Consider the following 14964-nt stretch of genomic DNA (forward strand, 5'->3'; position numbering starts at 1 on the left):
AGGTTTTAGGAAATCTCGAGTACAGTGGCCTGAGAGAGAGACCCCAAGGTAATTGCTAACATTCCTCTAATTGAGTGAATAGTGCCCTGAGGTGGTTGTACCTGTGCCAACACACACACACACACACACACACACACACACACAGCCCTACTTTAACTCTTTCTGACCCTTACATAGCATGGGAACATGCAGACAGGCTTTCAGACCCCAAGGGAAGCAAGAAGAACCATGGCAGTCAGTGTGGAGAGAAGCAGGGAAATCATGGCTCCTGGACACCTGGGCCTCCAGGATGCAGCGAGCACTGCCTGGAAACCGAGGCTGACTGAAGCCCGCTGGCTTCATGGGAATTTATCCAAGAGCATGGATTGTCTAGGAAGTAATGAAAAGTCACAAAGAAGGTGGGAAATCTGGGCCTGGAGTGACTTCTCACCTACCCTATTTCTCCTCCTTGCGCTGAATCAGTTTGGCATTCGTTGCAAAATAGGCAGAATCACCCTGTGTTAGAATCCCATGAATAATTTGCCCTGGGAGGAATGAACGCTTCCATCCTACTCAGCCCACCTCCTCAGCCACCCTGCCCTCGCCTGCACCCCTGGAACCTCCCTCTCCCCGCACACCTATGTGGAGTTCATTTGAGGTCGGTGCAGATGCCTTTGAGAAAGGAGCAGGTGAGGTATTGGTCCCCATGCATCCACCTCAAGCCAGTGAACCCACCTGAAAAGGCAGATGAACCTGGGGCTGCCCTGGAACCTTGAACCCCTTTGTACCTCAGACAGCAAGTTGCCTGGCAGTGATATGCCCATCAGATGCTTCTTTAGGGCAGGGCCATGTCCCGTTGGCCTGGGTCTTCTGGTGCCCAGCACAGTGTCTGGTGCACAGTACGCATTCCATAAACGTTTACCTAATGCACACATGCCAGAGATTCTAGATGGGTTTGAGATTTCCCTGGATTACAGAGATAAATGTTTTATGTCTTCTTTAAATCTATTTTTTTCCTTCAAGAAAGTGGGATATATGAGAATTCAAAAGCAAAAAGAAAAGAAAGAAATACATTAACAATGGAAGTCATCCAGTAAAGTTTGATGCTTAAAAAAAGAAAAACTTAGCAGTTATTTAATTGGAGGACTTGAAATCTCACAAAAGAAAAAGGAGGGTGAGAAATGGGAGGGAAAGGAACAGCGCTTTCTCCACTGTCGGGGGGACCGGGACACGAACAAAAGCCCTTTGATTCCCACAGAATAGGAGCTTGAAGGGCTGCAACCACCTGCCAAGGCGCAGAGGTCCTGCCAACCTCGGCTCATGTGGGCATTGCCCTTTGATGCCGCCAGGGAAAGGGATTTTAGCAAACAGTGGAGAAGCTATGGAGGCCATTTGGAGAGAAGACGGACCCTTATCCTCATCCGTACCCTAACTCTCTTCCTTCTAACTGCTAAAGGAGCAGAAGAAAGAATTATTAGACTACATAAACCAAGATTGTGTGGCTGATGGAATCATTTATGCAGAAAAAATATGGAGGTAGGTAAGGAGTAACTCTGAACTGGGGATTGGGGAGAAGGGAGAAAGGTAGCAGGAGGTAAAGCTGATGAGTGAGCAGTTACAATGGGAGGCCCCTGCCTCCGATGGCACAGCAAGCCTCCAGCAGTGACCATGAGCAAGGGGCTTCCATGTATCATCTCCCTGAATCCTCACCATCAGCATTTCACGTGGACCTGCTATTGACCATTGACCTCTACATCCACAAATACACAGACACAGATTCAATTGGTCATAGATTCAATCGATCATAGATTCGATAGATCACAGCTTCCTCTGAGGAAGCTAGGTTTCAGCCAGGTTAAGTAAGAAGACCCAGAGTCCATGGTCAGACCCCATGTGTCAGATCCGCAGCAAAGCTCCTGAAGCAGAACATGTTTGAGGGGAGGGAACGCCCCTCTTTCATCTTCCTCCACGTTGCTCTTCTAGTATTGCGATTCTTACAGCTTCTTTTGAGCAGTCACGCCTTCCCATCCCCCCACCGCATAGAACAAAAACAAAACAAAAACACTTCTAAGACCAACCAGTGTAATTAAATATTTATTGAGCTCCTGCTATGAGTTAGAAATGCTGCTATGTGCTGGGGATACAAACACGAGTAAAACATTGGCCTTGACATAGGAAACTCCCAGTCTACCTAAAGAAATCACTGTAAAAGAAGGCGGAGTGACTAAATCAGGCATGTGGACATGCTTTAAGGAAACAAGTAGGGGAGCATTCAGACCCTGGATGTGAGAGAAAGGAGCTAAGGCTTCTGGGATAGGCTGATAGGATTGAGGGCAGGTGGGAAAGACAGTCCCAACAGCAGGAATAGTATCCACACAAACCCAGGAGCCAAGGACTGGTGCATTCTGGGTATAGGAATGTTTCACAAGGAGAAAATAAAGATCATAGTCAGCCTTCAAGATCTGTTACCTTAACATGAGTTGTTTTTTTTTGGGGGGGGGGGGGGAGCAGTTAATGTGGTAAAATGTAGATAATATAAAACTTACCAACATAACCATTTTTACGTACGATATGTTGATGTTAAATACATTCACGGTGTTGTGTAGCCATCCCCACCATCAATAGAACGTTTTCGTCCGAGACAGAAGCCCTGTACTAATTGATCAGTAACTCCCCATTCCCCCTTTCCTCCAGCCCCTGGGAATCTAATATTCTACTTAGTGTGTCTATGAATTTGTCAATCCAAAGTATTTCATATATGTGGAATAATACAATATTTGTCCTTTTGTGACTGGCTTATTTCACTTAGAATGTTTTCAAGGCTCATTCCTGTTGTTAGCAGGTACCAGAATTTCCTTCCTTTTTGTGACTAAATAGTATTCCACTGTGTGCATATACCACATTGTGTCTATCCTTTCATCTGCTGATGGTCAACTGGGTAGTGTCCAACCCTTGGCTAGCGTGAGTAGTGCAGCTAGGAACATGGGTACACAAGTATCGATCTGAGTCCCTAGGAGCAGAATTGCTGTATGATAAGGTAGTTCTATATTTAAACTTCTGAGAAAATGCTAAACTGTTTACCACAGTGGCTATACCATTTGGCGTTCTCATCAGCAATGCACAGAGGTTCCCATATCTCCACACCCTCACCAACATTTGTCTTCTGTTTGTTTGTTTTTTAATTACGTATAATTTTCAATCTAATGAGTATGAAGTGGTATCTGACTGTGGTTTCATTTGAAGTTCTCTAATGATTAGTGGTATTGAGCACCTTTTCATGTGTTCATTGACCATTGACCTCTATATCCACAGATGTGTATCCACAGATTCAATGGATCATAGATTCATTCGATCATAGATTCAGTTGGCCATAGGTTGAAAAAAAAGTTGTGTTGTTTATTGATGTGTATTATGTAGTTAGGCCTATGATGATTGTGTCTGTACTGAACAAGTACAGACTTTTTTTTTGTTATCATTCCCTCAACAATACCGTATAACTACTGTTTACATAGCATTCAGCATTAAAAGTAACCTAGAGATGATTCGAAGTATATGTGAACATGTACACAGGTTGTATTCATATCCTACGCCATTTAATATGAGAGATAAGCATCCACACTTTTTGGTATCTGGGGGGGAGGGGGTCTTAGAACCAACCCCCCGTGGATACCAAGGGAGGACTGTATCTTCTTCCGAGAAATATCTTTTCATGTTCTCTGCCATTTTTGGATTGGGTCGTTCTTTTTTATTATTTGGTTGGTGCATACGTTTTGAGTATTGGGGGCTATAGAATGGGAGCTAAATGCATCCAATACAGTTTTAAGCTTGTTTGTTTTTATGTTTAGCAAAACACAGCTCTGCCTCACTGGGGTACAAGACTGAAAACCTATTTAAAATGTCTTCTTGTCATTGCTGTATATTGTCTTGTATTTCTTGAATAAGTAGCTTCTCCACAGTCCCCCATGGCCAAAAGTAATAAAACTCAGAGCAGATGTGGGAATGCCAAGCTAAATAAAAACGCAGAAAACCACCAGGAAACCATCTGAGAACATAAATCATATATCGTGAAAGCCACTGGATTAGAAACACATGACCCTTGTCTGATTCGCTCTCACCCACATGTTCCAGGGGAGCTTCCAGTGTAATTTACATCCCAGCATTTAGGGAAATGGGATGGCGCGGTCTAGCTTGACCTTGACGGACGACTTTCTCAGTGTCTGCTACTCTGGCCCCGGAGAACAATGGAGTAGATGCTTCTAACCATGCATGTGGGGGACATGGGCCAAGGAGGACCCGTGTCCACCAGTTTAGGGGCTTCTCTCCCGGCCCTGAATTGACCCTGGATAATCAGAGAAATTGCAGTAGCTGCTCGCTCTAACAGAATTCAGTCCAGTCTGAAAGATTAGAAGTTCTGCCTTCAAGTCCTGGCTCTGCCCGTGTTCCTTGGGTGGCCTTGAGGCTGCCTGAACCTTACCATTCCCTTCTGCAAAATGGGAAGAAGAGTCATCATGGGACAAAGGATTGTAATAGGATTCGTGTGAACCAAAGCATGTTCTGTACTGACAGACAATACAGTTTGAAAGATGCTAGAGATAAGAAAAAAGTATAGAATGAGGCAAAAAAGGCAATAGCAGCAGAGCCCATCTACATAGGAAGCAAAGGGCACTTTGCCCAGTGAAGAGCGGCACATTTTATTTGCTGTGTTCTGTGAAGGCTTTCTCCCCACCCAGGCTCCTCTTCCCCGGGGCCCTGAGCAACCAGGCAGCCCTGCTCCTGAGCACTAATCCCCAGGGTGCGGTGGAGGGAGGTTTAGCAGCAGTCATGAATTCCGAGCTAAATCCCCATGTCCCCAGTGCAGGGGAGCAGCCGGTGGTGGGTGCTGATAGCAGGAAAAAGAAGTCAGCGTTTGTGGGGTGTTCCCTGGAATAATAAGTGAACTGCTTATGACATTCCCGCCAGCATCTGAAATCGCTGTCACCCAGCCCACGCCACGGCCTCAGTGGCAGGCAGCGTGGGCAGCCGCTCTCTAGCTTGAAACGTGGGTAATTTAGAACGTCTCCTGATGCTCAGAGGGAATTGTCATGAATGATGACGATCCGACCAGAGCCAGCAGCCTAGGGACTCACGCACACTCAGGGGCTTTCGAGTCAAGGTTTGCTGATTAGCCGGTGACCTTGGGCGCGTTGCAAAGCATTTCTGAATCTTGGTGCCCTCCCCTGTGAACCGGGGCTGGTCACACCCAACACCTCCTGTTGGGATTAAAGAGGACAGCCCATGAGAAGGTCTCTGGCACATCATAGGTGCTCAAAATCTTGGTTCTCTAGTTCCTACGCCAGCATAAAAGGAAATCACATGCTTATTTATTCACCAGAATTAAAACCTTATTGTGATATATGGGGGAGAGAACAGCACTCAGAGGGAGAAGAGACACTTTCCCAACATGCACCCGGGTACCCTTCTTGGTCACAGGGCCATTCATTGCGGAAAAGCCGAGTGCAGAATGGCTGCACTGGGACCTGGGTGGGAAGAGGGTGGGCTTGGCTGAGCCAGGCTGCCCAGTCTCTGCACAAAGCCCCTCCGCCCAGGCCGAGCCATGGATGACTGCTGTGAGCTCAGCCCGCCCCTCCCTGCACCACCTTGCCCATAAATCCCTGCCTTTTCCGTGGAGGAGCCGCTCCAGTGGCCCTGAAGAGACAGGTGTGCTTTCCTCACCGGCGGGTCTGCTCTGCAACCGCCACTGAATGTTTTTAAAATTCACATTGGGTTTTCCTCTCCGGAGCCTCGATGCTGCTCATAGAGGAAAGGTAGGCAAAGCTCATTTGTTTGTGTGCCCCTGTGGCCAGGGGGGGTCCAGGGGACAGCTGGTGGCTCTGAAGCACGCCAGACCCCGGGCAGAAGGAGGACTTCATTAATCACCGCACCGATTGTGCCCCTACTGTGAGCCAGGCATTGTGCTGGGCGCAGCGGGGCACAGAAAACAGGGCGCAGTCTTGCCTTCTGGTCTCTTCAATTCGAGCAAAGGGTGGGAATGCGTCCGTGTGTGCAAAGTTAAACAGCAACAGAAGAAATAAATAACAGCGCAGTTCAATACTATCGGAGATGTCACACCGTACGCCGGTCCGTGATTAATTACCAATTGAACAGCACAGACCTTAATGTATGGGAAGAAATCAGTCAATGTATATTTATTGACGGCCTCCTACAGGCCCATGGCCCTGAAACAAGCGAGATATTTCTCAGGACCCCTGCCCTCACCTCTTCATCGCAGTGGTTCTCAACCTTCTGGCCCTTTCAATACAGTTCCTCATGTTGTGACCCAACCATAAAATTATTTTCGTTGCTACTTCATAACTGGAATGTTGCTGCTGTTCTGAATCGTAATGTAAATATCTGATATGCAGGATGGTCTTAGGCGACCCCTGTGAAAGGGTCGTTCGACCGCCAAAGGGGTCGCGACCCGCAGGTTGAGAACCGCTGATCTAGTGCTATTTTGATGTTCCTGGCAGCCCATGAAGTGTTAGGCAAATGGCATGAAGGCCCTTAGAATCCCCGCCCCACCCCATTCCTGAAGCTCACGCTAGGAGCCTCAGTCCCAAAAGGGGAGGAGGCAAGGCAGCGGATCACCCAGTAAGAGGTGAGCACCCTGTTCTCCGGAGTCTCTCCCGGGAGCAGACATCACACAGCCTTGAAATTGCTCCTGCATCTGGCTCCCTCCTAAGAGCACAAACCAGCCAAAGGCAGGGCCTTGTCTGACTTGCTTTGTAGCTTCCTCTTTGCTGCTGTTCGCTTTGACGGACACACAGAAGCCACTCCCAAAACAGGGTTGAATGAATGTTTTTGGAGTGCTGGGGACCTAGCGAATCACTGCGGCAATGTTTTACTGGGAAGAAGGACTTTTTCCTTGTCAAAGCCGGTGCTGAAATAAAGATGGAGGGTGGTTATTTGGGTGGGCAGTGCTCACCTTATTCCTCTTTTCCTTTTTCTTTTTTAATATTTTAAAAAATTGATTTCAGAGAGGAAGGGAGAGTCAGAGAGCGAGAGCGAGACTGAGAGAAACATCAATGATGAGAGAGAATCATGGATCGGCTGCCTCCTGCACGCCCCCTACTGGGGATCGAGCCGGCAACCTGGACATGTGCCCTTGACCGGGAATCGAATCCACAACCATTCCATGCATGGGATGACTGGCAACCACTGAGCCAGGGCACGGTGGGGGATTGTGAGGTCCATCCTGAAGGTACCTGGTGAGGACCAGAGAGCTTGTCTGCCCGCCTCCCGAGCAGGGAAAGTAAGCCCCACCTGATGAGCACCTCGGAACCCCAGGAAGAGCTACCGTCTCAGGTGGAGCACCTGGAGCGGAGCCAGCAGAGGTGGAAGCAGCTCGTGGAGGGAGCAGGAGTCCACAGACCCACTAAATACCAGCCTTGTATGCGGCGTCCTCTTGATAAGAGGCTGTTAAAGATCAGCTTTAAAAGGCCCCTATCACTAGGTCCTACTCAGGAAGTTTGCTGGAAATGAGAGTCAGGCGGGGGGATCCAGGCTTGTGCGTAAAAGGTGGGCAGAGGAGGTGCAGGGCAACTACTGAGTGTGTCTGCGCAATTGCGGGACCTGTACCTGTCCCAACTGGATAGGGGTGGCCGCCAGCAACCAGAACACTCTGTCTGGCCTTTTCTCCCCCCTCTTTCCCTCCACTCTCTCCCACGACCACCCTCCCCTTTCACCTGCATTGTTTCTCTCCCTTCAGATGGTTTTCTGAGCGTGGATTCATTCCACATGGGGCTCTCTGGGGCAGGAACCCAGGCTCCCCCTGGGCAGTGGCCGCCCTGTGCCTGTGCCACACTGGCTGGAGAAGGGCCAGGGGCTGGTGTTGGCAGGACAAAGGATACCTGTCCTGGCCTGTAAACGGTCCAGCCACGCGCAGCCAGCGATTCACGCCAGTGCAGTGCAGGGACGAGCCCATTCATTTTGTGAGGCAGCCTCCGCGCACATTGTCAGCAGGATGGAGGGCCCTCACGGTTTTCTGCAGCTTTAGGATTTCCATATTTATTGCTTGTTTGCTGCCACCAGGGAGAGGAGAAAAGGTGAAAAAATCAACTGCCTCCGCTGGAAAGTTTAAACATGAACACAGGCGCCTCCCACTTGCTCCCTCCCGCGTCACCGCCATTCCAGCCACACACAGAGCCCTGGCACATCAGAACTGGAGCAGGTGAGACGCCTGACAGCCGCTTCATTTTACACACAAGGAAGCCATGGGCAGAGAGTGAGGTGCTCGCCAACGCCACGCTCCTAGTCAGGGGCAGCCCGAGACTAGCATTTATGGCTCCAGAACCTGAGGTTCATTTGTTATCACAGCCCAATGCAGGCTCTATGTCCACTGCAGTCAGAAGTCTGCTCTGTAAGGACCCTACTGTGTGTATGGACCCCACTGTGTGTAAGTTCCTGAGTGAGAGCCTTGCACATTCCCTGCTTTGCTCTTCCTGAGGCCGGTGGTGCATGAATGTCTCCCCATCTTTTCAGTTGTTGAGGCATCAGGATCATGACACACACAAGGGTCAAGGGAGAGGTGGTCGCTGCCCTTAGGACCACGCCGGCCAGCAGAGGTAATGACACAAAATACGTGTATTGCAATAAGGACCAGCATCCTCTGGGAGCTAATGCACTCCGGGCCTGGCATGCAGCACACGCTATGGTTGTTACGGGACAAGAAGGGGCTCTCCTGTGGCAAGGGAAGGCTCCTGGGGGGAACAGCACTGGTACCTTCTGGAAGCACTTCTGCTGACAGCAAGTGGGAAGGCATTTCCAGCAGAAGGAAGCACATGAAATAGGGTGTGTGCAGGGAGCAGCACATAAGCAAGTGTGCATGGGCCATGAGTATTTGTGCAGATGTCATGGAGAGAGGGACTAGAAGTGGGTTCAGGCCCCGGCCGGTGTGGCTCAGTTGCTTGAGTGTCATGCCATGCATGGAGAGGCTACCTGTTCCATTACCCATCAGGGCACATTCCCCAGTAGGGGGCATGCAGCAGACAGCAGATGAATGTTTCTCTCTCGTGGATGTTTCTCTCTCCCCGTCTCCTTTCTCTCTCTCTCTAAAAAAAGTCAAAAACTTATTTTTTTTAAAAGAAAGAAAGTGGGTTCAGCCACGGGTAGGAAGGATATAAACTGAGGACCTGCCATGTGCTGGGCACTCCTGCAGGCCTGGGGCAGAGAGGGTAAGAGGGAGACACACAGAGGTGATGATGTGATAGGGTGTCTGGGAGCCTAACTTGACTGGGGCCATTTGAGATAAGACTTGAATGACAAGCAGACACCAGCCATGGGAAAATCAGGGTCAGGGAGCCCTCCAGGCAAAGGAAAAGCAAGAGGATGGCTTTGAAGCAAGCGCTCACTTGGCACGTTTGGAAAGAGAAAGCTAAAGGTTTGAGTGAAATGAATTTTGGTAGAGATTACCAAAGGAGAGGAGTCTGGGCAGCTGAGCAGGGGTTAGGTTATATAGAACCTTCCAGTCCAGTGTTCGGCAAACTCATTAGTCAACAGAGCCAAATATCAACAGTACAATGATTGAAATTTCTTTTGAGAGCCAAATTTTTTAAACTTAAACTGTATAGGTAGGTACATTGTTATTAACTTAATTAGGGTACTCCTGAGCTGGCCTTTGCTAAAAACGTCCTCAATCTGATTGAGGTACGTTCGCTGAGGTCGACCCCTTCCAACTCTCCCATCCACACTTGTCTTGTATACTTGTTTCGTCTATCTCCTTTCGTTCATCCTCTCTCTATGTCCAAACCATCTCAACATACCTTTCTCAATCCTCGACACTACATCTTCTTTCACTCCACAACGTTCCCTAAAATTAACTTAATAAACTTTACTTAAAGTTTTAAGTCAACTTGGCACTGTATGTGCGCGCCCGCACGTGGTATTTTGTGGTAGAACCACACTCAAGGGGCCAAAGAGCTGCATGTGGCTCACGAGCCGCGATTTGCCAGCCACTGTTCTAGTCCATGGCCTGGAGATTGGATTTCATTCGAAGTGCAATGAGAATGAAGTCAAACCTTCTTGCCTGAAGAGTGAGCCTGGGCCTCTGTGTCTGTGGGAGCATCTCAGCTGGGTTTGCACAAGACTTTAGCTGTTGAGCCCTGATGGTCCTGTAGGCCCAAGAACACCCCCAGTCCCTGGCCATCAGGGGTCAGTTACCTTACCTCCCAACCTCTCCTTGCTTTCTACAGTCCTGCCACAATTGTTTGGGGCCATGCTGTGGAGCCCCTAAAAACATCTGGCTGATGTATTAGTAAATAGATGGCCATTAATAACTTCTGAGAATAGGGGTAACATAACTAAAGCTATGTAAGCATTTTTAAGATACTGACAACCTCTAGGGTTATTCAATTTACATCAGGATGCCTTTCTATTGAAATTTGGGGATTCATTTGCATGTGGAAAGGATAGTGGGCCAATAGACATGGCTTCCTTGGGAATAGAAAAAGGCCATCTCTCTCCAGATGTTTCTGTCATCCCCCTCTCTTGCAGATTGATTGGACTCTTTAGCTCTCATTCTTCAAGACTTGAAGTTATAAACTTGGACTATCTCTATATAAGAACAACTCAAAGGGACAGCCTTCATATGACAATTGTTGCTGAGTGAAGGTGTCTCCAGGACTATCTAAAGCTGTGGGAGATACAGGAGCTCTGTGCTCATTACCTCTGGGGTTGTGTTTTCTAGCTTCTCCTTCAGTTAGGTGTAAAATCTTATTAGGAATTTGCTCCTTTAAGAATCTTTCCCAAGATAATGGAATTCGTGATCTCACAATCATATAAATCACTGCCAGCCCCCTTAAAGTCAATTCATATTTCTGTAGTTTGTTAGTGGCTCGGGAGGAAATTGCATTTATTATAATTGCCTCTAATTGCACCAGATTAGTGATTACAATTATTTATGGCAGCTGATTATTCATTAGGCATCAAATCAATTCCCATGCTTCCTCATTACTCCAAACAGTAACTCTGATGAGGAGAGGTCTAAAGGAGGCCTCGTCCACCCTCTTCCCTGCGTGGTAGGCAACCTCCCAGTGCTGTCTCTAAACAAGCACCTGAAAACAATTTAGGAATTAAAGTGAAAGAGTGGCATTTCTCGCCTTCCCCGTGTCCAATGCCTAATGCCAGGCCCGGCACTGACTTAGGAAATTGTGGAGTCACTTAAACATCACCAAAGGCTATTTGGAGGCCCCAGAATGCTCCAGAGTCAATCACTCTTCTAGGGTGTCCTTCTTGGTTATATCATAAAAACTTCAGAGTTCCATGTCTGGACTCTTCTGGAATATATGCTACCTAGACTGTGAAAAGAGAATAGACCTCAGAGCCATGCAGACCAGACTGATGTAAAGCAGAAGACACCTACCCTGTTTGAGCTGTACAAGCATCCGTAGGCTATACGCAAACAAGTGCGAGATCTCTGCTTCTCGGGTTCACTATTGGACCACCTCACCTAGAACAGACTCAGCAGAGAGTAAGTGCCCAATAAACATCTCAGGAGAAAGCTATGAGAACCACAATACCTACCTGAAAGAGCTGTGGTGCAGGCTGTATTAAATAACATATTTAAAGATCTTGTCTTGCACCAGGTCAATATGTGTCACATCCTGCCCACTAATACTTCCTCCATCCTTTAACATCTAAATTCTCTCTAACAGTTGTATTCCTTGTCTCTACACATTGCTCAATACTCACTGTAAATATATCATTCGCGTATTTTCTTCTCGCTGAAGACCGGTGTGTTTGTAATGAAAGAGCAGTTTCCAGAAGACCTTTGCATGGTGGTTGGGTTTTGTTCCTTGACTCATTCAGTGGTTCCTACAACCTGCCAGGCACTGGGTCCAGGGGGGATGGAGAGATAAATAAAACATAGATATTGATCTTGAACATATCACAACCAGACAGGAAACACTGTCCATGCTGTTTCCATGCTTCCTTTGCATTTAAGGAATGTACAAGGAGAGTGGAGAAGCCCAGCTCAGCTTGGAGGGTCAGGAAGGCCTCACAGAGGTGGCCTTTGAGATGGGCCTTTAAACTGCATGGAGTTCTTCAAACGCCTAATGGAGGGACTAAATTTTCAAGAGCAGGTAGCACCTGAAAGGACAGAGAGGCAAACATGAGCACGTCTTCAGTGCTCACTGTGGGATTCCAGGAGTTGATACCTGACCAAGTGACAGTGATAGGCACTCCTCCACGGATGCCCCCATGAGCAAAACCTCCATGACTAAGGGGCCTTTCCTCTTAGTGGCTGAGCTTCCACAAATGTAGGGTCACTCAGGGATTTTTCCTGTGTACTTTTTGGGACCGTATGACGTCTTTGATGACACAGTATCCTACTGCATCCTTTCCCCAAATTTCCAGGCCCCCCAGATATTCCTTTCTATATCAGTGTCCGCACCCATCAGCTCTCCTACTTTTCACAATCTCCCTACTTCCACATATGATTCAGTTCAAAGAGCAGACATGCCAGGAGCGGAGGCATTGAGACATGCCTGTGCAGACACAGCATCCCTTGAACCCCAGAGGAAAAGGAGGAGGTGGGGGTGAGGAGGCACACGGCTGGCCCCTTGTCCACATGGAGCTGGCACTACATCCCTGGTTGCTCAAACTTGAGCCACGTAATGGGTCTGACCTGTGCCCAGATGTCTAGGGAAATAAATATTGATTCCCCAAAACAATCCAAAGTCTGGGGCCTGGAGGACATATCACTGGCGCGCTTTCTCTTTCAGGCCTTACCCACACAGCTGCCAATCACTCTTCCTCTTTCGGGGCAGCTGAGGTGATTATGCATCTTCTCTGAGCAGAATGAATTTAGCTTCTGTCCGAGTCTCCGTGCATCTACTTCTGATCTTGTTGGATCACTATTTTGTCTTGGTACCTCCCTTTCCTACATGCCAGGTTGCTGACGCATGCAGGAGGAAACTGATGCATTTCTGTAGCTGATATATTCCTCTACCACCCATCTTCCAAATGCTCCAAATGTTCCATGCGGTGCCTTCTCCTCGCTGAAGGCTGGGAGTAAATACTTCTACTCAGAGCATCGCTCCCAGAGAAACAAGTGATTATCAGTATCACGTGAGAGACCAAAACCCCAAACAATACTTTCTCTTTCTTGGCAACTGCACCCCCAACCAACTTTTTCAAGACCCTCTGGAGGGCAGTCTCTCCTGAAGGGCAATAGGACACTTGCCCACTGACTCGTAAAGGAAGTCGTGTTCCATGACCTTCTGATGGCCCATGAAAGCTGCTGAGAGGAGATGGGGGGAGTTCTGCCTGGGATCAGGAACACAGAGGTTGGCCTGGGCTGCCTTGGGAAGCTACCTAGAGCCTGCAGGCTGCTCTGACCTGAGATCAAGGAAGTCCCTGCTCCTCTCCCCTCTGCTCCTGCAGAGCTCACCCCCCCCCCCCAACCCCCAACTAAACTTCCAGGGAAATACGGGTCCATCCCTCCCACCCCCCAGCCCTGCCCAGCCCTCCATCAGCCAGTGCCTGTGTCTGCCTCGTCCCAGTGACAGCTGGTAAATGAGTCCCAGTCTAGCCGCTTGTGCAGGATGGTTGTGCAGTAAGAGCCTCCATCCTTATGGCAGGCACATCAATGCCAAGTTTGCTCATTCTAATTAATAACAGTCAGTAAACACCAAAGAGAGCTAATGATGATTACAGGCCGCAGCTCCTGCGTGTTGGCAAACACGCCAGGCAGGTGGCCTCTCCTCCTTCCCGGGAAGGAGGCCGGGTCAGTTTCTCGCAGAGATGCTGGCCCTCCGCAAAGCCCCTCCCCCCAGGTTCAGTGAATCTGGGTTCCTTCCCACCCCAGTTTCTGCCAAACAAGAAGAAAACAAGATCTGCGCCGCCCAGTGACATGGGAAGGATGGGAAGGACCTGGCTTCAAGAACAGCGGGCTGGGAGGGAGGCCTTGGGTTCTGTGAGGTTCTGAGAGAGCTCTCCCTGGTATTTGAGATTAAACTATTTATTTCTGTTTTTTCCCCTCATTTAAAAATATTTCCCAACTTCCAAAGTAATACAATTTGCTTTGAAAAATTAAGATATGACAGCAGTATGTGTAGAAGAAAGGGAGAGCCTCCCTTAGCCCTACACAGAGGAGGGCTTGAGACATAGCTGGTTGGTTGCATTGCCTGGACCTCCACATCCTCTTCTCTCACCAGTTCCCACTGTGGTTTGATCCTCTCGCATTCCTGGTGTTCACACAGTTTCCTTCAACCACTAAATGGCCCCTGTTATGGACTCCTTATTCTGCAAGGCTTTTCCCCATGCTGCATTCCTAGCCTCTTTCTCCTGATTCAGGGGATCCTCCTATGACTGCATTTCTAGGTCCCAGAAGGTAGCATGAGGAGCTGCTCTGGCCATGGAGCCTTGGGAGACCTCTTCTTGGAATGAGTTCTTTTTCTAGTTCCAGGGATGAGGGGATGAGGCTCAATTATATAAACAGGCTCCCATTCAGGTCTACATCTCAATTTGGGGAATGTTTTCCTTCTCAGAATAGCCCCTGATTCCATGCCCTTGGAAATGCAGGCAGTTGTGAAGACATTGCTGGTGGGACCTTCTTGGGGGCCATCAACTCCATGCTGTGAGCTCCCCAAGCCACCCCAGAGCCAAACTGGACAACTGGATGTCTGGTCACAGGCAACAGCATGATAGAGGGCTCTGAGGAAGAGAGTGGGCCACTGCAGGGTCAAAATCTCATCCACACTTGGATCTTTTGCTGCAGGACCTAAAGATCCTCTCCATCTCTCTTTTTTGGTGGTGGTGTTAACCTTCTTCTTCTTACAGATATTAGTTCCTTTGGCTACAGGAATAATATTTCCTCTGTCACTGCAATTCAGGCAGTATGTTCTTCTTAGATGGACTACTCTGTCTATGCCAAACAGAACTGATTCTCTGAGGGTTTAAGAACGAAGAGCAGCCCTGGGCTCATGTAGCTCACTTGGTTGAGCATCA

General features: G+C 48.5%; 1 protein-coding gene across 2 annotated transcripts in view; it reads left to right on the forward strand.

Annotated features, from left to right (window-relative positions):
* Positions 1-14964, forward strand: part of NTM (neurotrimin) — an 858035-nt gene that overhangs the window by 151348 nt on the left and 691723 nt on the right. Inside the window, exon 1 of one of the 2 annotated variants that reach the window (XM_070399307.1) lies at positions 1069-1515. The exons of the other annotated variant lie outside the window; for it this stretch is intronic. Coding sequence (XP_070255408.1) covers positions 1485-1515 — 31 coding nt within the window. The 5' untranslated portion in view covers positions 1069-1484. Of the gene's footprint in view, positions 1-1068; positions 1516-14964 lie in introns of those variants that run through there. 2 annotated transcript variants of the gene reach the window in all.

This window comes from Myotis yumanensis, unplaced genomic scaffold, assembly GCF_028538775.1.
Source record: "Myotis yumanensis isolate MYYU_CA2020_CCGP unplaced genomic scaffold, mMyoYum1.0.hap1 SCAF_19, whole genome shotgun sequence".
NCBI classification, from domain to species: domain Eukaryota; kingdom Metazoa; phylum Chordata; class Mammalia; order Chiroptera; family Vespertilionidae; genus Myotis; species Myotis yumanensis.